At 33.9% G+C, this 23,216-nt stretch overlaps 1 protein-coding gene and 1 long non-coding RNA gene across 2 annotated transcripts in view; both read right to left on the bottom strand.

Annotated features, from left to right (window-relative positions):
• Ubr1 (Ubr1 ubiquitin ligase) overlaps window positions 1-23,216 on the bottom strand; it is a 185,222-nt gene that overhangs the window by 110,295 nt on the left and 51,711 nt on the right. The window contains exons 7-8 of the mRNA XM_074185230.1: window positions 16,699-16,853; window positions 16,404-16,558 (exon numbers count right to left, since the gene is read on the bottom strand). Coding sequence (XP_074041331.1) covers window positions 16,404-16,558; window positions 16,699-16,853 — 310 coding nt within the window. The remainder of the gene's footprint in view (window positions 1-16,403; window positions 16,559-16,698; window positions 16,854-23,216) is intronic.
• Window positions 17,614-18,734, bottom strand: LOC141486726 (uncharacterized). The gene is made up of 2 exons (XR_012468008.1): window positions 18,440-18,734; window positions 17,614-17,895 (listed from the first exon to the last, which is right to left on the bottom strand). It is a non-coding gene; the product is annotated as an uncharacterized lncRNA (long non-coding RNA).

Raw genomic sequence — 23,216 nt, 5'->3', positions numbered from 1 at the left:
CATACTTTTATATGCGTAACATCACTTTTAGATATATAAGTCATGTGATTCCACTTTTTTGTTTTTTATCCAATATTCAATTTTTGTTTCATGCCAAATAAATGTATGAAAAAATATAGTGGCGAAGTTTTTTAAACTTATATGATGGAATCGGCCGATACTTGATGAAAATCCATAACTAACGTATTCCAAAAACACTTTATTGTGAGATTTTCACTAAATTGTTTTACAAAAACGCAACACGTGTTTCGCCATACAATGGCTTCATCTGGCGTGTCTTTCAACTAATTCTGCACATTCAATACTAAATATATATATAGTTTATGGAGTACCTGAAATCAAAGTACCTGTAAACGAAGTACCTGAATTTTAAGTAGCTGATATTTTACCTGAGTTTCTAAGGAATTAAATTACCTGCACTTATGTTCCATTTTCACATTTGAAAAAATATATTCAGTAACGGAGAGTTATTGAGTTCTAATTGATCATTCAGTAAATTACCCGAATTCCTGAATCTATTGATTTCTAAACATTCTAGATGATTGTTTCAAACTCTTCTCTTCTAAATGTAACACCTCGTACTCATGATTGAACTCGTGTCCTTCTGCTAAAAGATGGTTTGCAAATGTGGAATTGGTCTTTCTATTTACAAAACTACTCCTATGTTCTTTAATTCGTTGGAAAAATGTTCTTCCTGTTTGCCCAATATACAGTTTTGGACAGGAGCCACAAGTCAGCTTATATACTCCTGATCTATCCGACACCAAAGTTTTGTCCTTATTGTTTTTAATAAATTTACTTAGGTTATTATTCGTTCTATAAGCTACGTTTACGCCTTCTTTCTTCAAAAAACGGGCAATATTCCAAACTCAACAAATTGCAAACTCATGTTTGCAATTTTCCACAAACCATCGTACACGGACATTATCATACATAATTCCTCCACACACCCGTACCAGCATAAAGTTGCTGCATTCAATAGTATGATTCACAGATTATTGAATATTCCACTGTCTGATAGGGATTTCCAGAAAGAGCTGAATTTGATCAAACAAATCGCGATTAATAACGGTTATAAGGTAGATATTGTAAACTCCATTCTTTCCAAAAAACGACAAAAGCAAGCCATGGATGTGGTCTACCCATATTCAAGATGCGATAACGTGAGTTATAAGACATTGACATATGTGGGGGAACCAAACAGGAATATTGCCCGTTTTTTGAAGAAAGAAGGCGTAAACGTAGCTTATAGAACGAATAATAACCTAAGTAAATTTATTAAAAACAATAAGGACATAACTTTGGTGTCGGATAGATCAGGAGTATATAAGCTGACTTGTGGCTCCTGTCCAAAACTGTATATTGGGCAAACAGGAAGAACATTTTTCCAACGAATTAAAGAACATAGGAGTAGTTTTGTAAATAGAAAGACCAATTCCACATTTGCAAACCATCTTTTAGCAGAAGGACACGAGTTCAATCATGAGTACGAGGTGTTACATTTAGAAGAGAAGAGTTTGAAACTTAATCATCTAGAATGTTTAGAAATCAATAGATTCAGGAATTCGGGTAATTTACTGAATGATCAATTAGAACTCAATAACTCTCCGTTACTGAATATATTTTTTCAAATGTGAAAATGGAACATAAGTGCAGGTAATTTAATTCCTTAGAAACTCAGGTAAAATATCAGCTACTTAAAATTCAGGTACTTCGTTTACAGGTACTTTGATTTCAGGTACTCCATAAACTATATATATATTTAGTATTGAATGTGCAGAATTAGTTGAAAGACACGCCAGATGAAGCCATTGTATGGCGAAACACGTGTTGCGTTTTTGTAAAACAATTTAGTGAAAATCTCACAATAAAGTGTTTTTGGAATACGTTTTTTAAACTTTTTTAGTAGGATGAAGTGTACTATAAGGCTCACATTTATCACCCTTACTTTTACTTTTTGAGAAAATATTCAGTATGATTATATGCAACTTTTAAACGTTATGAAATCTCTACCTGATCCTACAAAAAATTTTCAACATTTCAAAATGCAAAGATATGTTAAAAAAATATTATTCATTTCATGCATTGTTATAATATATCCCAGGAATATGGTAAACCACTCTTGTTTTGGAATAGTATGCCTCAGTTCAAGGCCATAGCCTGAAAACAATTTTGGGGAGGTTTTCGTTTGATGGAACAGTAGAAAAACATGAAATAATAAATAACGAAATAAAGAAAATTGTGTTACAAATATATTCATTAGAAAACCATTACAGAAATATTACCATCTTTTTACTTACAAAATCAAATTTAGTTTTTTAGCTTTCTTTTCAGGAAACAAATCAATTACCTCCTCGGTGTCGATGTCAATTCCACGGTGGATTGACATTAACGCCAAACCGTTTAGTCGTTCCTGGCTTGTGGAGTTTCTTAAATAAGTTTTGAGGTTTTTGGGAAAGAAAGTTTTTGGCTTTCTACTACTCCATCTTGATACAAAAAACAAGAATGAGGGAATCTTCCAAGGAAAGGAAGGAAGTAATCAATTTTAAAATAAGTAACTCTATACATGGATGTGTAGATCATGCAAAGAAGTAACTTTCAGACACGAACTGAAAGAAAGTCCTCCTGAAACAGCTACTTTCATATAAACATTGAATTACACGAAAGAAAAAATTCTTTCGAAACAAGTACTTCTATATGAACACTGAATTATACAGAAGATACTTTTCTCTACTCAGTTTGTATTTCAAACATTCGTTGTGGAATGGAAATCAGATATCATTCACATGAGTTCTACTTTGAATGAATGGTAATAAATTGCACTTACATGGAACACTGTCACCCTCACTGGTATACACCGATGTTTCGCCTTAAGACACTTGCCACAAGGCTCTTCAGTACCAAATTGGATAACATTATAGATAACATTATAGAAAATACTTTAAATTACGATTTTTAATGTCACGGAATAAGCTTGATCTGCTTATGTCATCGATGACATCATTCAAAGTAGAACTCATGTGAATGATATCTGATTTTTATTCCACAACGAATGTTTGAAATACAAACTGAGTAGAGAAAAGTATCTTCTGTATAATTCAATGTTCATATAGAAGTATTTGTTTCGAAAGATTTTTTTCTTTCGTGTAATTCAATGTTTATATGAAAGTAGCTGTTTCAGAAGGACTTTCTTTCAGTTTGTGCCTGAAAGTTACTTCTTTGCATGATCTATATATCCATGTATATATAGATTTACTTATTTTAAAATTGATTACTTCCTTCCTTTCCTTGGAAGATTCCCTCATCCTTGTTTTTTGTATCAAGATGGAGTAGTAGAAAGCCAAAAACTTTCTTTCCGAAAAATTAATCACTCCTAAAAATATAACCCGTTCAATTCAAGTTTTGAGGCGTTTCAGAGACGAGAAGTCCTTTCAGGGGTACATGTGGAAACAGGAAGTGTCGCCAAGATCTTTGAAAGTTTGCACGCACATTGCCGTAAGGTTTTTTCATTGTGTTTCGGGGAAGTTTTTTTCAATATTATCTTTCAAGCACTAGGCTCGTTTTGCCAAGAACTTGATGAAATTTCTAACGGATTTCATAATTCCAATAGTATCTGTATCTGTGGAGTAGGAAGGGTGAGTGTAGGCCCACAGCACTCAGGACACATGTGACCTATTGTACATCCTCCCAAGGAGTTGTCCTCCTAAGTCATCGTCCATCCTGTCCTTTCCAGGAAGGTGGACAGGTCACTAGTAGATATCTCCTTTATATCGGCAGGTGTAGACCAAGACTCGCCGAACACACTCTCTCTCTTATTGACGATAACTCCGGACACTCTTATAAGACATGCCTGATAGTTTCATTTTCCTGTTCACACGTCCTGCATAGAAATGTGTCCACTAGCCCCATATTATGGAGGTGTTTTCTTAGTTGACAGTGCCCAGTCAGAAATTCTACTGTCAAGCGTAAATTTTTCCTGGTCATCGCTAGATAAATCTTCGGCGCCAGCTTCCCAGGGACGCCCAGGGTGATCCTGGCAAGAGTGCATCCTTTGATTTCATCACATCCCTTTAGGGATTGAGCATGGGTGTAAGGTTTGGCTAGTTCCGCAATTGTCGAAATCATCAGGCCGTAGGTGCCACTGGGTCCTAAAATTCTTAGTCCAGCCACTTCCTTGGCTGAAGAGTCAGCAATGCGATTACCTTTACTCCTGTCGTGTCCTTTAATCCACTTCAGGAAAATGTTATTATCTACCGAGGCTTTGGCTAAATCTTGGTGGCACTCTAGTACTAGCCCTGAGGTAACACGTCTCTTCTAGGCTTATAGGGCTTGTCTGCTATCAGTGCAGATTGTTAATCTTTTTGCCAGAAATTCCTGTCCTGGTTATTTTTTTGTGACGATTGAGATACCAGCCAGTTCTGTTTGAACCACGCTGGTATTCTTTCCCATTCTCCACTCAATCCTTAGGCTTAGTGATCTGGGGTACACTCCGCATCCTGAGCCTCCTTTGGTTTTTGAGCCGTATGTATGTATGCGTGTTGCATTTGTAGCATCTGACTTTGTGTTCTGTTTTATTGGTATTTTGTAGGGCTTATTAAACACAAACCTGGGTACAATTGCATCACTGGTTGCCTGCAACAGAGGTTGCGCAGTGTGCGCTTGTCGCCATAGGCTCAGCCTCAATTGACCCATTCCTACTTCGAGGTTTACACCAACCGTGTGCAATCGTAACATGGCCATTAACACAACCTTCTTAACGTACAGGTCCAGAAGGGACAGACCAGTAATTAATTCCATTGCCGCAATTGGTGTTATTCTCATGACTCCTGTGATGTTTAAACAAGCCAATCGTTGTATTTTATATAATTTTTGGATGGCCGTTGCTTGTAGAACTTTCGGGGGAATCAATCCCCCTTGATCACTCCTGGCTACGGCCTTGCATCAGTTGTTAGAAATTTCTCCTGAAAAATGTATATTGCAAGATGCGAAACAATGGTTTTGCATCCAACTGTTTGTTAAAAGAGAAATTGTGCTCACAAACGTGAATCTTTTTGTTTTAAAGTCTGTTTCTGTTTGGAAGATAGACATTGAAAATCGATTGTCCAGCCTCTCGGCTTGAATCAAAGTTTCGCCTGACGGTCGATTAAATGAGTGGAGAATCAGCAAAACCGGATGCAGATACTGATGTCGCATTCTTTCATGGTATAGAAACTCTAAGTACAGATAACAAAATAGATATAAATATTCAATTAAGTCGGCAAACAGAAGGATATTATCATTCAAAAATTACAAGAAAAGGTGGGAATGTTAAAAGAATACTTGGACGCATTGAACGAAAAACGAACAAATACCCATCACAATATAGATATGAATGATTCAAAAACTTCTTATACAAAATTTTCGTAAGGCTATTTTCTGAAACGTCAAACGAAAAATTATACACCGATTTAATGTTTTGTCCAGACCAATTTCTACTAAATGCGTGTAGTTTGAAATATTCTACTGTGAATCAAATTGAAAATCATGTCCTAGATTGTAACTTTGGCACATAGGAGGTTATAAACTTATATAATTTTTGTAGAACTTTTTATCGTAATGGTGGTGCTTTCAATGAGTTGAATTGCTCAGAAATTAAATTAAATGAATTTTGCTCTGAAAAACATTTTGAGAGATGTGGGTTGCACTGTAAAAACTACAAGAGCATGTCTGTTGTGGTACTAGTCAGTTACAAATCTCCGAAAGGAGATTTCTATATTTTTTGTGAAAACTTGATGAGTGTGTTAGATTTTATTTATATGCCTGCTAAAAATATTATTTCAACAGGCGGTTTTAATATTGATGCAACTGAAAATTCTAGGTATGCTCGCCTATTGTAGTTTGACAAGTCTTTTGTCTGGTTTTGATTTACATCAGGTGGTCGAGTGGCCAACACGTATAACCTTCCATTCTGAAACCATTATGGATCAAATCTATATTAATGTATACAACCCCACTGTACGTGTTCTGCACAATATGATTCCTGATCATCGAACTGTATTATTTGAATATGTTGGAGTATCTCACCAGTAAAGAGGGAAGTGCTACAACCCCGCAGAAGTTTCAGTGCTAATAACGTAAATAGTTTCATACAATTACTAGATAGTCTTGGAATGACGTGTACAATTTTTCCAATGTGGAAGATGCATATAATACTTTCAATGACATTTTTGTTTATTATTTCAACAGCTGTTTTCCGCTCAAAAGGCATTATGGTTCAAAAAATTCTAACGTGAATAGATTATAATGTTAGAAAGTCGAGCATCAAAGTAAAAGATTTATTTCTACGGAAATGTAGTTTCACCGTTCTGAACGAAGCTTATGCATCTGCAAAAAAGCAACACGAATTGTTATCTATTAACAAAACCCAAGCGCTCCTACTACCAAAGTAAAATATTCAATGCAAACAATTTTGCAAAAATGGCTTGGAATGTAGTATCTGATTTGACAAATCGTACGTAAAAAAACATTCATTTAATAATTCCCCAGAGGGAACCAGTAATTTAAAGAAGTTGTTACGTTACACTATTTGTTACTTATCTTGTCAATATTTCTTTCACTTGTGAATATTTTCAATCTTTATTGAAAATCAGCAAAGTCGTCCCGATATACAAAAAGTAAAATCCAGTATATCTTGAAAATCATAAGCCCATTACTGTCACATCCTGCTTTTCTAAAGTTTTTGAATATTCTCATCTTCCAAGACTTATGAATTTTGTATAAAGGCATAGCGTCTTCTCAGATAACCAACATGGTTTCCTGCCTGGACGCTCAACTCAAAGTGCGGTGTTGACATTTTATGAAAAATTGATCAACTCAATCGAATCGGACGATAGCCCTTTTGGGATCTTTTGTGATCTCAGCAGGGCATTTGACTGGGTTCAGCAAGATGTGTTCCTGTCTGAATTGCACAGATATGGTATTCATGGAGTTTCACTCGACTGGATACGGAGTTTTTTGAATATTATTGGACACCTCGACACGTGCCGAGGTGTTAAAATAACGGTTTGGTGTTGGGAAAAAACTCCAGTAATATTCATTTCTACACCAAAGGTTCCAAACAGTGCATCAGAAGTACAGTTTCTTGACACACAGAAAATAGTTTGCTAGTATATCTTCTTCTGAATCTGCATATCAAAATATTTCCATGGACGTTCCCCAAGGCTCTATTTTGGAGCCAATTTTATTTTCATTCTTTACGAATGACATGGATGATATCGAATCTTCTGCCAGCTTCATTAGATATGCAGATGACACCAATATACTTGTCTTTGACAAATTTGAAAATGCCTTGAAACAAAAGTACAACTGCTGTTGGTGACCTCATTTCATGGTGTGATCATTATTTCAATGGTAATATGACAAATATAATTCGATTTCACATCTACCATAAAAAAAAGAAACTTTAACAATAAAAACTGATGATATCTTGAACGAGCCTACTTTATCAGTTGAGTTTCTTGGAATAGACGCTGGTTTAAACTGAAAAGAATATTGTACCAACTTGATCTCAAAATATAACTCATTATGTTTTGGTCGGACGGCAGCCGGTCGGTTCGACGTGGGTGCTTTGTTCACTTACTCAAATATACCGCCGTGTTGGTCGCTGGTTCAAGCCGCAGGCTGAGCGATCGATTTTCACTTGCTATCGTCCAACCCGTGTTAGGAATCACAAGTTAAAAGGTAAGACCTCGTTAGTCCTTAGCTCGCACAAGTTTCGACATCTGAGGATTGTCGTTCGTAGGGGTGCGACATCTGGTTAACGGAAAAACCGATTTTAAACAGATTTCCGAAATCTCAAGAACAATTTGTTACGTGAACAATTATTCGTTCATGTACAAGTAGCCTCCCGATTACGATATGGCGTATGTTTCTGGGGTGTTTCCATTCGAGCACCTGATGTTTGTATTGTACAAAAACGTATTTTGAGATTTATTTGTGATACCCCGAGCAAATTTTTCTGTAGACCGATTTTTAAAGAATCCAAAATTTATCCCTGATAAGTATTTTAATTTTATAAACGTGTGTATATGTATATACAAATAGAAATAAGTTTAAAAGAGTTCAACAACCTATATTTTATCTAATTAGTTTCCATTTTATGGCTTTATACTGGCGAATAACTACGAGGAAGAATGCAATGTTTGATAAATTTAATACAAAACTTTTTGTGATACCTTCCCTCCTTAACCTTAAACTTTTCTGATCCTGCTATTCTGTTGCTGATCATTTTCATTCAGTAGTGGAGTGAATGAAATAAGAAAGTAGATTAGTTTTGAAAGTTTATTCATTTAAATACTTAATACTGTCTTATCGAAAAGAAAACGATACAAATTGCTTTATAACATTTCTTCTATTGTATCAAATTTCATGAGGTACCCAGTCTACTATTACTTTACGATTTTTATGAATTTTTGATATTTTGTACATTTACAATGATTCATAATAATTTATTCAATCCAAAAAATTTCAAATAGAAAATTAATTCAATGTATTCCATTCGTTTATTAGATTTAATAAATTCTAAACTGAACAATTCTCGAAATGTTTGTAAAATATGGATACGTAAAGTTCCCATCTTTTACCCTTTTACCTAGCTTTCACAAACATAGTAATACATAACTACTTGGAACATTATTTTTTTAATTTCTGCATTTGTGCTTTCTTGTTCAGTTTTATTATATGTTCTTCATTATTCTAGCGAGATTTGAAAATTATATTGAATATATTCTTCATAAGCCGGTGAAATTATGGTGAAACATTAAAAAAAATGAAGGAGATCAATCTTTATTACCTAATATGAATTTTTGCTGCAATTTTTCATCCTATTTTAAAATTGACATTAAATAGTTGACCGGGTCCATCATGAATAAACCTTGAATGAATTTGAAAGTATTTCAGTATCCAATGGTTTACGAAAATATATGTTTGTAACTGATTAGTATATACCATTATCGATTATTATAAGTTCCAGTCACACACATTTTCTAACCATTCTATATTAAATATCCTTGGTTTGTTGATACAAAAATATGTGTCTGTGTGAACAAGGCAGAATTCTAACTAAAATATAGACAAAATACTTTTTAACCCTGTGTGATAGTTACATCATAAGAATAATCAGTAGGTAAGTAGGTACCAAATAAGAGGTTTCATTACATTTGTTCAAGAATAACATTTTCGACGTTCGAAGAAAAGGGAAAATAATTTGTGTAATGAAACTACTTTGTTTTTCCATTTGGGTCGTCATATAACACTTTGTAAACCATTTCAAATACATATTTCCATGCTATATAAAATATTTTCCCTTGAATGATATATTATTGAATTTGCAGTTGCCATTGAGTCTTGCTGAAAAACGATATTTAAACGAAAATAACATGAAACACATCAATTAGGGAAGTTATATTGGGTAATTGATCGTTATAAAGTTTATAAGCTTATGTAACTAATCAAAAATGAATCGAAACATTTGAATCGTTATTTACTTCGTTCAACAGAATCGATCTGTGCAAATAGTTTTACCACAAGTATAATGCTAAAAGAACTTCAGCATTATACTAGAGGTTGAAGGCGGGAAAGTACACCACCAAATAATTGTAGTGTACATATTTTGATAAAACATAATGAATAAAAATAAAGACCAACAGAGGCATTTTTCATTGTTGAATAATTCAATATACAGCGCTAGTAGATAAAACACTTTGTGTTTTATCTACTAGATGAAGATGTTATTCTGTACCACAAGATCATCTATTTTCTTTTATAGAATTCATTTTAATATTTCTTATGGAACCAGGGCCGTCGCCATGGGGGAGCTTTCCCTCTGCTTTTTCGACTTGGGAGAAAGTTGTGAAAAAGTTGGGAAATTTTGGGCCGTGAAGATAGAAAAAAATAATAGTAAAAAAATGAATGGAAATTAAAAAACTATAAATGAGAGAAAAGAAAGGCAGAGGTAATAAGAAAAGGGAAAAACCGGGAGAAGGTTGGGAGTTCCCAACATGCATAACTTGGAGATCCCATACTTTGAAATTCTGAGTTGTTTGAAAACTTCAAGAAAGTTTAATTTCTCCCAAGTAAGAGAACAGTCCTGAACAGTCCACAAATTTTGAAGTGACAGTTTTATAAAATTCCCTGTTCGCTGTTTTTTCGACTTGAAAAAGTTGTGAAATTTCGGCCCGTGAAAATAGAAAAAATAATAGTAGAAAACAATAAGCACAATATTATTCAAGTGTTGTTTCCTTTCATTTGTATTGAATATTCCTATACATGGTGGATATGGTGGAAGACCAAGGATCTTGGTCCAAAGTAGAATAATTCCCATTATTATTTTTATAATTACCAAAATATATTTTTGTTTGTGCATACCCTAACGGACATAAGCATTCAACCAATCTGTGGATATCTAGGTAAGAAAATCAATATATTATAGTAGTAACTGAACCCTCGGCTTTCATTTTTTCGAAAGTTGAGAAATTTTGCTGGTGGGGTTGGGAAAATTTGGATTCACCCCCCCCTGTTATTTCTTTTCGCTACGGCCCTGTATGGGACCATATAATGAAGTCAGAGATCATGTAGACTTATTTTAATCATGGAAATGCGAAACTGCTCAAAATCATTCGTTTACTGGGACAGGAATTCCATCTTCTTGAAACAAATTATTTGATTGATTTCACGAACTTTTTAAATTGCCTCTGGGATATTGCTAATGTTCCGTTCAAAAAAATCCTTTTTTCATGTGCAAATATCGTTCAACCTTTTGTTGGGTTTTTATTTAAATGAATTATTGTATTTGTAGACTCAGTGGCAATTGATGCTTGGTTGGTATATTTATATAATAATATATAAAATTGAAATCTCTTAAACTAATTGTTATAACACAAACCATCCTTTATATATCATTGATACACTGATTTTAACAACACAATGATATTTATAGATGCAGGTACATTTTTACATTAATATGTTTTTTTTCGCAAGTCATAACAAATGACTGTACCTAATATTTTGTGCTCAATTCGAACATTCATCTGAACAATTCAGATGTGATTCAATTGATAACATTTTGCTAATTATTTTCTTTTCGTATGTTATCTGTGTAATTATTTAAGCTTGAACACAACCTCTAGAAATAGTTTAAAAATAATAATAAGTAATTATGGGAAAACGCTTTTTGAAAAACACTAACATCTTCTTAATTCATATGGTTTGGATTAAATCAAATAACCATATGAAAGTTTTTATGTACCATCATCGATCGTGACAAGAGGAAATTCGACTCTACCGGGGACAAAGTTGTAATCTTGTGCGAGAATTGTGTACTTTTTGTACAGGATAGCGGTCTGATACATTCTTTATTATCAAAAAAGTAATATAGTCCCCAATTCGAAGAGAAGACGATAGAAGTTATAGAACCTTAACCTACTTAGGCCAACCCACTACAAGTATTTCAGATTTTCTGCACAGCAAAGGTATCAATACTGCTTTCAAAACCAACAACAACTTAGGCATGCACATTAAAAATAACAAAGATAAAAGTTCAGTTTCAGAAAAATCAGAAGTGTATAAATTATCGTGTGGGTCATGTTCGATGTTTTATATAAGTCAAACTGGAAGAACGTTCAAAGCCCGCATAAAAGAACACAAATATAGTTTTCAGAATAGAAAAATGAATTCCACATATGCCAGTCATTTAATCTCAGAGGGACATGAGTTCAACCATGAATACAAACCCCTCCATTTCCAGAAGAAAGGTTTGAAACTTAACCTGTTGGAGAGTATGGAAATAAACAAATTCAAAAACTCTCAGTATCTTATGAACGATCAAACTGAATTGAATAATTCGCCATTATTGAATCTGTTAATTCGCAGGTAAAAATAGTTAGGTTTTTGTAAAACCCTTATAGTGAAAATTTACAAATAAACTGTATTGATTAGTTGTTCACTGAAATTGTCTGTATTTTCAGAAATATCACTTATACTATGGTTTTTTTCATACCTTTATAGGTATACTTGGAGCTTGTTTCAGTCTCTGCGTTGTCTTTGTTTTGTCGTATGATTAGAGACTAATACTAAGTACTCTTTATTATGTATTCAAGCAAGGTTATGTATGTGCTTATCAATTATATACTTAAAATCTATGTTCGCCTTATGATTCAGTAGATGATTGATAAAGCTACACATTGAAATTTCTCGCTTTCTTGGAAATGACCACTCATTTCCAGGCAAGATCTTTTGTCCTTATCCCGACATTTCGACCCACCCTTTTATCATATCACTCCGGTACATGCTCCCGTACCGTTGAGGGGGAGTGAGATGTTTCCGGTGGCATGCTTGGTGGTGGTGACAGGTGTTTGTATAGTTGTGCCTCCTTTCCATCCTTGAAAAAAATTTCATTACAAACTTAGGTACACATGAAACATTAAATGACCAGGCAAAACTTAGGTACTTCAAATGTAGGTACTTTCAAATTGTAAAATTGGGTATATGAAGCATTGAATATGTAGAATATAGTTAGTAAAGACACGCCCGAAGAAGCTATTGTATGGCGAAACACGTGTTGCGTTTTTTGTAAAACTGTTTAGTGAAAATCTCACAATAAAGTGTTTTTCAATACTTTAATACTATCTAGCAAAAATGTTCAAGTATTACTTCAATTCGTTGTGGATTTTCATTAAGTATCGGTTAATTTCATTACATAACTGACAGACACTTTTCTATTCATTTTGTACGCCAAACGTTCATTACATTACGCTCGTTGTTTCAGGTCGACAAGACTCTTCATCAGTATCACTCTAAACTTCAAAAGACAAAAACACGCAATCCTCGCACAATGTTGCAATTTTATGCCTCCAATTGAGACAAGAATGTTCCTCAGTATAATTAGTCAGTGCATGGTCACCATGGTGAATATCGTTGAAGTTTACAGTTCATATAAAATGGTTCTTCTATATTGTGTAATTTTGTGAAATTGTATGTCATTTATAAAGATCGATTGTAATTGGAATTAGTTTTGAGAAGAAAATCTGACAATTTTATTTCCCACTTAGATATCGGATATTCACAGTAAAACCAATAGTCAGATCATATATATCGTGCTGATAAAATATTGTTAAGGTATTCAGAAACACTATAATTTTAGAGTACAATAATATAATTGAACAGTATGCTGACTCGTCTGATGACGTTATGATTTTGATAGATAAAACTCAAGATGTAGTTTACGTCTCATACCGTCTGAAAAAAATTTCAATAGAGAACTGTATACTGGTGTAGACTGCATCAAACTTCTTAGTTCCCTTGACAAGTCACCTAGAATATGTGTAAAGGCGAATTTGATGTGTTTTTTGAACTCTGGTGACGGAAATAAATTCTGTATTTGAAACGTAAAGATAAACACATTTTTCCTGCAAATATAATAGTTTTCTCAGAAAAAGGTGTATTGTGTTTAGACAATAACTCAACAAGGTGAACTGTAAAGTTAGCTCTTTATAAAGTTCTACGTTATGAATTTTATTTTTTTCAAGATTGTGATAACAATAATATTCAAAAATCGGTGAGAACAAAATCCGGGATGGTAGACCTAAATCGAAAGGAACTTATAGTACTACCAACTCCTATTTTGTTCACCCTAATTGTGATTCTTGCCGCCACCAAAATATTTTCCTCTGCAAAAAATTTATTTCACTCAAAATCTGAAACTGTGATTTCATAAATCATAAGAGTTTGTTCGTATCAAAATTATTGATCCGATATTGATTAAAGGTAAATATATTCAGATATAAGGAAATATTATTTTTGGGTATCTACAGACAGATAATATATTTCTAGAGGTTGAGGCGATGTATTGTTTTCAATGGAATATATTTTACATTGATATACTGCCAAAGAATAGCTTCGTTAAATCAATTGTTAGTTAATAAAAATTACTACTGTATCATGTACAATTAAATTATATACATATATAACATCTCTTAGATATCTATAATAACATCTAAAACATAACGAAATATTACATGATAAATTCGATAGTGGAGTATTTCAATGCCAATGTTCCGAATGCAGAGTAAAAATAAACACTTTGTGCTTTATAATGAAAATCTGTCCTGGAACATTACTAGAGTCATGGAGTGTGTCCAAAAAAATTAGCTCTTTTTCCACCTGAGTGTATCGAAGATATTTAAAAATTCGTGTCTTCTTGGACGTATCCATGATGGGGTTGAGAAAAATTTTAATCGAATTTGATTAATGTTATGGACGCTACACTAATTTTTACAACTTTTGTTTATTATTATACCATTATGGTCCCTGCAGCCAGCATAAAACAATTCAAAGGGATTCCTTTATGCTTATTATCTAGAGGAAAATCAACGGACTTGCATTCCAAAAGGAAACTATAAAAAGCTAAATACTAACAGAAAACCAAGTTCTTTTTTTACACTTTGCAAACAAGGTTATGAAATATAGTATTCAACTTTTTCTTATAGGCTAACTGGAACAGTTCTAAAAACTATGCCCCTTCATATTGAAATATTCCACCTAAACATCGTCTTGGTAAAAGCTACATTTCAACATTTTTATGAACAGTGAACTTTTCAACATGGAACACTCATACAATACATATACCTTCATTAAAAGTCTATAAAGTATTCAAAAACATCTTAGTATAGATGATAAAAATTTTCACATTTTAGGTGTATAATTTAGTATATATAAGACAGCAACATTTATCATAAGAAGAGAGGGTTGTTCCGTGACATCCCAGTCTCAATTTAAGCGTTTTGTTATTTAGATTCACGAGTGTTCAGAAGGAAAGTAATCGATTATGTCTAGAACACTGAAACATCAAATATACATTTATTTTATCGATTTTTATGCCCGTCATTCAAAGTTTTGTATCGCAATTTTTTAAAGTCAGTTAAACCAAAAATTCATGCAACCACATATAGATGTTGTCGTTGAGATATATGAATGACAGATATTTCAATTTTTTGATTGATTGAAATTTTTAAAACAAAATAATATCAACTATTGCAATATGCGTTGTTTTCGTTGGAACTCGTCACAAAACTGACATATATTTCAATGCATTACCAATTTTTTCCTTCTGAACCTAAGGTGCAGTTGAATGTATTGTTTCAACAATATCAAAAATAAATATCGCTCCTCTGCTGCACTTATAAGTGGAAAAATCAAAGAGATCAACAGAAATGATTGTCTTTTGAGGTTATTTATAAACATTAAACTCTTCTAGAAATTTTGACTCACTTTTATTTGTGAATAATATACGGATTCTCGAGTTTCTCAACATTCAGATATTTTTTTCATACGATTGAATATCATATGAGACGCTCCAAAGACAAAATGACTATTGTTTGATTGAAAGATGTTTTTTGTTACATTTTGCATGAGGACGAAAAGATCAGTACGAGATAAAAATTATGACAATTTAAAAACTTCTGAATATTTCACTGGTATTTTTGAATACAACATTCAACCTCATGGAAAAGGAGAAAGGGTGAAATTTTAATTTTCTTTCACATCAAAAAACAGGGTGACCAAAATACATATATTTTCCCTAGATATATATCATGGTAGGTGAATCGATAGATAGTTCTGGTCATTTTATAAATAATATTGATGAAAGATTTCCATAGACATTAGTCAAATAGTTGAAGTATGATTCAACTAGATACCTCTAAAAATGATTTTTGCCTTACTCTTAAAATGTGAAAACATATTTCCCAATAAATGTTTTCATAACCAACAGATCTGAATGAAAATCAGAGTCAAAACACAACGCATACATGGTCCAACACAAGACATCGCTATTTCGATCCGCCATAGATCTCATCAGTGATGCTAGGCTGAACCACTGCTGGACTCGACTCAACTGCCTTTGAATAACAAGCCCAAGTAAACTTTGAGCAATGACATCTCCTCTTACGAAGACGCCATCTATGGGAGCAAGGAGCGTGGAGAAGTTAGGAAGTATTAGTGTTAGAAAGTGTGGTTTATCCCCACCTAATAAGTACTCTGAGTATGTGCAAACAAATAAACCAACCCTGAGAGCTGAAAAATTTGAATGATTTCCAGGAAAATATTGTTTTCATCAGTTCAGTGCTAACAAGTGGAAATCATGATTATTGTGACTTATGGCTAGAATAAAGAATTCTTAGACATTGAAAAATGATCTCTGGTGAATACTTCTTATGATTGTTACTGAATTGAAATAATTTTTAATAATTATTCAGTTATTCATCTCCATCAAGGTATATTTACAAAAAATATATGTATTCCTTTGCACTTTGGGAATATAATTCAAAACAACGGTTTTCATTTGAGCATATTTTTTTGAAAAAGTTTACCTTATTGTATGCCAACATGCGATAGATTTTCTTGGACTTTGTGACATGTCAATCCAGTGATCTTTCTCAGGGCCACTTTCTTTGGGCCCTATTACACACGCTCCTATAAGGGTATTGTTCACTATTAAATCATTTCCTTGATCGAACACAGAAATCTAGAAAAAAAACAAATCACAGTTTTTTATTTCATTATTTGGTTGATATTGGATGAACTTTCTTTGAAGAAATGATAAAAAACTCTTCAATATTCACTGTTGTATAAATAAAAGTTTTTCAATGAAGTTCCAAACCTTACCTCTAATGCAGCATTGGCTATGTTATGGGCAGATAAAGTGAATGTTAATGCTTCATTCCAAACGGGATTGCGACTACCCTTTCTAGTAGCAGTTTTCTTCTTTTTCACCCTTTTACCATTCACAAGAAGATACACTTTTACAAATGGTTGCAGATCTGGAAATGCATAAGTTGTGAGACTAAATCACTGATCGAAAAATGAATAGTGATAGGTTTAAAATATATTTATGCACGACCGGACGTAAAATAGCATTTTATCGCCCGGATTTGCGGCCGCAAAGTAGCACTTTAGCGCCCGAGGACTACTTTATTGGCCGACGGGCGATAAAATCATTGAGCGGGCTATAAAGTGAATTTCAATCTCACATCGATAGAAATCTATATTCCGATGGTTTCAATGAATGCAAAATTATTGAAACATATACTTGAATTATACAGGAGTGCACATTACGAATCAACCAACATCATCAGATTATCAATATATCTATTGTACCTATAGGTAACTCATAAAAATCTGTCAATCTTGCGTATCTACTGATATGTCTATCATCATGTATATTTAAAGTAGCTTCCAGCATGTAAGAGGGCTTACAATATTAAATTTTTCGAAAAATTTAACTTGACTTGTATGTATGTTTACAAATCTTGCAAGTTTAATTTGACCCACTTCCCGGTATCCGATTGTCCTGAAATTTTGCACGCTGGTCCAGAACCGATGACAATGCAAGTTAATCATAAACGTGACCTGATGCTGCTGCCAGGATCGGCTCCGCACGAGAGATCTCAGCGGTAAATAGCAGGGACACGAAATTTTGTGTACGTATTCGTTTATAATAGGCAGTTGCTAGGCTCACCATGAAATAGATGCCACATGCAATAGATGCCACATGAAATAGATGCCATATTTCTAGAAAAAAATTAAATCAAGCTTTTACTTTTAAATACCTGCTTCCCAACTCTAAAAAGATGACAATAAATGGAGTAGTAGGTTGTAAGAACCCATATTTATTTGCATTATGAAAACATATTATTATCTACCTCCCTCTAAGTTCCCAGAGTAAGAGGGTCCATCACGCAATGTGACTTGTGTAATTTGATGAGATGGGCGTCATTATCATTGGTTCCTTGAGTTTTTCTGTTGAAGGACTCTCCGTTTTATAGATGGACTTTTGTATTGATCGATAACTATCGATTGAAACTAAAAAATATAAAATAAAATAAAGATAAAAACACGTTTAAAACAAGCTTTCATTTAAGTGCCCTAAAAAGATCAAAATAAAATTTTAAATCACAATAACCACATTCATTTATGACTTTACAGAATTGAAATTATAATAAAAGCTTGTCGCGATGCCTAGAAGAAATCTCTACATATACAGTCAGATTAAATTCAAATTGAGAAACATTCTGACAGATCAACTAGGTACTGCAATAAATTTCAAACCCGATAAATCCTATGTGTGCAAAAAAGTTATTCAAGGTTAAAGTTCTACATTTCAAGCATTCACGGTACTTTTATTTAATTACAAACATTATGAATTGCTTACAAGTTTAGTAGGTGCCTACCTAATTACAAAATTTCAATTACAAATTGAAATTATTGCGACAAGCTTTTATTATAATATCAATTCTGTAAAGTCATAAATGAATGTGGTTAATGTGATTTAAAATTTTATTTTGATCTTTTTAGGGCACTTAAATAAAAGCTTGTTTTAAAATTTTTTTATCATTATTTTATTTACTTTGTTCCCGTTGCACCACCTCACGAATTCTTCATACACTTTGTCGTATCTTTTCATGGATTAACTTGGCAATAAAGTCAATTTCAAATCCTCAGCTACTTCACTTATTTCTGGTGGAGTACAATTCACAATTTCTTCGTCGCTTGAATCAATTTCATAATCACTAATAAATTATCTGTGATCACAAAAATTGACAGCAAATACGGCTACTAGCCTATATAATCTGTATTTCGAAAAATTGACTCAGTTGCCGTGGCAACATTCATGCCATCACTTCTTGATGTATTCTGCTTTCGATATGATATGAATATACAGCCTCACGGCAGCCTTGATGTATTTCTATCGTGTTCTAGATATAAGCAGGTATCTATCGACATGACATCAAATTCTACGACGACGACACGGCTCTCCTCTCATCTTCCATGGGTCGGGATCTCGGCGTCGTCTTTATGCAACGTGCATTGGACGACTTCGAACGCTGGTACCTTGAATGGATAATCCGAGAAAGCCCGGAAAAAAACGCAGGCGATAACCATGGGAAGAACGCTATCTTCTCCGGCTATGAAAGTGAGAATATCTGAAAGGGAAATTGACTGGCAGGCGCGGGTAAAGTACCTCGGTCTTCTTATAGACCGTAGGCTCACCTGGAACCCGCACTTTTTAAGCGTGAAGGCAAAGATCGAGGGTCGGGTGGCAAGCCTGTACTCTCTAATCAACAGGAAATCTAAAATGAGTCTGAAAAACAAAGTTATGATCTACAACACGATGTTCAAGCCTATCATCATGTATGCTTCAGGCGTCTGGGGACAAGCGGCTCCGTCCAACATCTCCATCTTGGAGATCCTACAAAATAAAATAGTACGGATGATTGTGAATGCTCCGTGGTTCGTGCGGAATGAAGCCATCCGCAGATATTTACAGCTGCCTTCCATTCAGCAGTCCATCCAGTCGAGGAATCGGCGAGTTTTAGATTGCGCTGAAACTCACGAAAATCCATTAGTCAGGGAAGCTATAGATTATGCTGTAGACTACCCCTCCCAATATAGAAGGCCCCGACACTCTGTCGAATGAGGCCCCTATGTCCTCCGTTAACAGATGAATAATATCTTCATCCATCTCACCCCCGCCAGGTAGGGGTACACCACGAAGGGCGGTACTGATGTCTGAGGACACTCATGGCGCACCAATGATCAGTTATGACCCATTTGTCACTCTGACGAAAATCAGCTCAAAGGGTAAGGGAGCGAGGCTCCAGCCTGGAAGAACTCAAGATGGCTGTCGATGATGACATCAAATATAGTGGTCGTGCATGTATTTCGGGCGTAATTTGCTTTTATGGACGTAGGCGTGTTAATAATTACTTACACGCTGCGGTCCATAAAATCCTATTTAACGCCCTTGATACATAAATAACTATTATTGTGGAAATATATGTGTTTATTACTCAATATTTGATAGACTGGGAAAGCTGGCGGCTTAATATCTGATTTTGGGAGGTGATTTTCAGTAGAGATGATTCATATATGAACGTATGTACGGGCGACATTACTTATTTTAACCAGAATACTTTCTACAAGTAATCTATCAAAATAAGTCTGAAGACTGTTTCGAAATGAATCATCCACACATCCATCTCTCCCAACTACATTCCCGGCTAATACCACGATGTATATTAGAATAATATCCGGCAGACATTTATACAGGGTACCTCACAGAAGTTTGTATTGAAGATGTTCATTGTTCATCAAGGAGCGGGACTATGCTGGAATCAATCGAGTGGACCATCTAAAGATTGGTTTTGAAGTATTTCTTCTCATGAGTGCAGAAAAAATCCGATCCAAATAGCAGTGTGCTTGGGACTTGACTGATTCCAACGCGGCCCGTCTGCATGTATTGAACTAGTTACGGCTCCATCTCATGAAACAAGCACCAAAAACGGAGAACAAACATTCCAACTACCAATTCTCTAACAGAAATAAAAATAAGTCTGACTACTGAATCGAAGACAGATACATATGATGGACATAGAACTATATCTGTCGGATATGACTCAATGACCATCGTGGTATTGGCCGGAGAAGTAGTTGTTTTTCGGCAGGCATTGACCAGAACATACTAAATAGGTACTTGAAGAGAGATTGACGTTTTTTAGATTTCATTTCGAAATATTTATTTTCTTATACATTCCACATAACATTGAAACTAAGATATTCAATACAAAATTTGTACTCGAATATCCAGAATTCAACATCATTTTGTTTTCGTTTATATTTAAATACGTGTGATAATTTTTTTTCGTGATATTATATTTTTAGAGACATGAGGTTGAACGTGGAATGGTTCACTTTGTCAATTCATTGATGTGATTGAGTGCTAACTGTTTACCTTTCCCATAAGAGTGATAAAATTGTTACAAACTACTTGTTTTTTTTATTATTGTGTAAGTTGGTTTCCAAAGGAAGTTCAAACCCTCATCATGTAGTTTCAAAAAGGTAAGAAGAATGGCATCAAAGGCTTTGATGGGAGTGCACACTATTTCGCATGGGAGTGTACACAAAAGGTACTCAGTGAATACAAATTCATCTATGATCTGAAAAGCAATAGAGATATCCACGAAAATTCAATGAATATATCGAACATTTATTAAAGATCAATATTGGACAGAATTAAATAATTTCGAAACACTGACATATACAGGTAATGCATCAGAAGATAAATAGATCATCAACATAGCATACAAGAGTGATTACACTCTAGGTAGACATATGAAAAACAACAAATCGAACACCGATAAGGACAACAAATCGGGTATCTCAAGCTAAAATGTGGCTCGTACTCAAAAATCTTTATTGGAAAAGTCTAGAAATTTCAAACCCAGAATATCCCAGAATACAAAACTTTTTTGAATCAAATAAACCAATTTAACCTATGTATGTTATTTGTTAGAAAACAACCACTAATTCGACATAAACTACGACGTACTACATACAAAAAATGAAGAACGAATATCAAACCTTTGGAATCCCTGAAAAATATTGAACGTAAACAATAACATTTTCTATTTAACGACCAACAAAGAGTTAATCTCTCTATACTGTTGAATTTTTTTTCATGAAACATTTATTAGAATTAGTCTAATTCACTAGTTTACAGCCAATTTACGACTGTAATGCAAAAAGCAGTTCATTATTAATTTTTGGTCCCTAAATGCGAAAATGATAGCAAAAGTTTCCTAACAGGTGGGATTTTTGACACAAAAATTTAAAGAACACGACATTCCCCTAAATTGAGGAAATTGTTTAAAATCTGGCAACACAGCGTCTAAAACAAGTTTAAAAGCCATTCTGCTCCATAATGGTAACAAAAACACACGAAAGTATGTCACTTACGAAGTTTTGCTGTTTTCTTTGCCTTTGGAACAGTAGGGCGATACAGAGCCATTATCAAGTAAAAGAATGACCTTTAAGAGATAAATATATTTCAGGTCAAGCTAATGTGGAGAATATACCTCTTGGTAATCCCGAAAACGTTTTGTTACCTCCATTACACATTGAACTGGGGTTAATAAAACATTGTGTAAAGGAAGGTATATTTGTTGGACCACAAATTAGAAAACTACTAAGTGATCAACAGTTTGATAAAGAATTAAGTAATGTTGAATTAGCTATGTGGAGTTTTAGGGGAACAAGAAAGTAGAAAATTACGAAACACTTGTAGAAGAACTACTTGAAAACTACTGCAAATTGGGAGGTCGCATGTCTCTCAAAATCCATTTCTTGCGCTCCCATTTGAATTTTTCCCCAGTAAATTTGGTTGCTGTCAGTGACGAACAAGGGGAAAGGTTCCACCAAGATATACTGACAATGGAACAACGTTACCAAGGCAGATGGGATGCAGCAATGATGGAGGATTATTGTTGGTTCCTTATGAGGGAAAATGATGAAACATATAAACGAAAGTCAACATTTGCAAAAAGATTATGCACAAAAGAATTCATTTGAATATTTTTTCAAGTGTATTGTAAATAAAGTCTGTTATTCTAAAAATATATTGTTTTTTTCTTGTTTTGATCTTATATTTCCCTATAATATGTGAAACTTTTTTCATAAAATAAAAGTAACTATAACTCAAAATCTTTACGTGATGGAAAATTTTTGATGTTGAAGTCGCAGTCAGGATGCCATTATAATATTAGTCGCAATTTTTTTTTTCTTATTTGTTGGCTAGTTATTAGTACTTGTGATGCACTGTTCGAAACCATCGGTTAGTAATGAATATTATTGGAGTTTTATCCCATACAAACTTCATCTATAATATTCCTCTTGAAGATGATCACCTTGTGATTAAAACTGGAAAACTTCTACTGGAATAAGTCCTTTTCTTACCATATATAATTTTCAAGATATGTTTTTGTATTACCTTCAGACTGTTTAAGTGTATAATTCCATAATTCAGTGGTGATTCTACTAATCCATAGTAAATTGTTTTTAAGCGGAGAATTTCGAGAACTTCTTTCAATAATTTGAAACGTGATAGAAATTCGCGTGATTTTCTGGTTAGATGTGACCTATGTAGATCCCATTTAATATGCCGATCTAGAATTACTCCCAAGTATTTGATTGTAGTGACCTCCGGTATTGAAGTTTCCCCGTTTATTTTTGAAGCACCTATGTTTGGAAGGTTATTAGTGTAGGAGGTGAATGACAAGCATTTGGTTTTGTCCCTATTTAATGTTTATTTGTTATGTTCGAACCACCTGACGATTGTGTTGAAATCA

This window comes from Leptinotarsa decemlineata, unplaced genomic scaffold, assembly GCF_025532065.1.
Source record: "Leptinotarsa decemlineata unplaced genomic scaffold, Ldec_3_MD MMD2_tig00026369_RagTag_RagTag, whole genome shotgun sequence".
Classification (NCBI taxonomy): domain Eukaryota; kingdom Metazoa; phylum Arthropoda; class Insecta; order Coleoptera; family Chrysomelidae; genus Leptinotarsa; species Leptinotarsa decemlineata.
The sequence above is the reverse complement of the archived record's forward strand: the minus strand, read 5'-3'. Positions and strand labels throughout refer to the sequence as shown.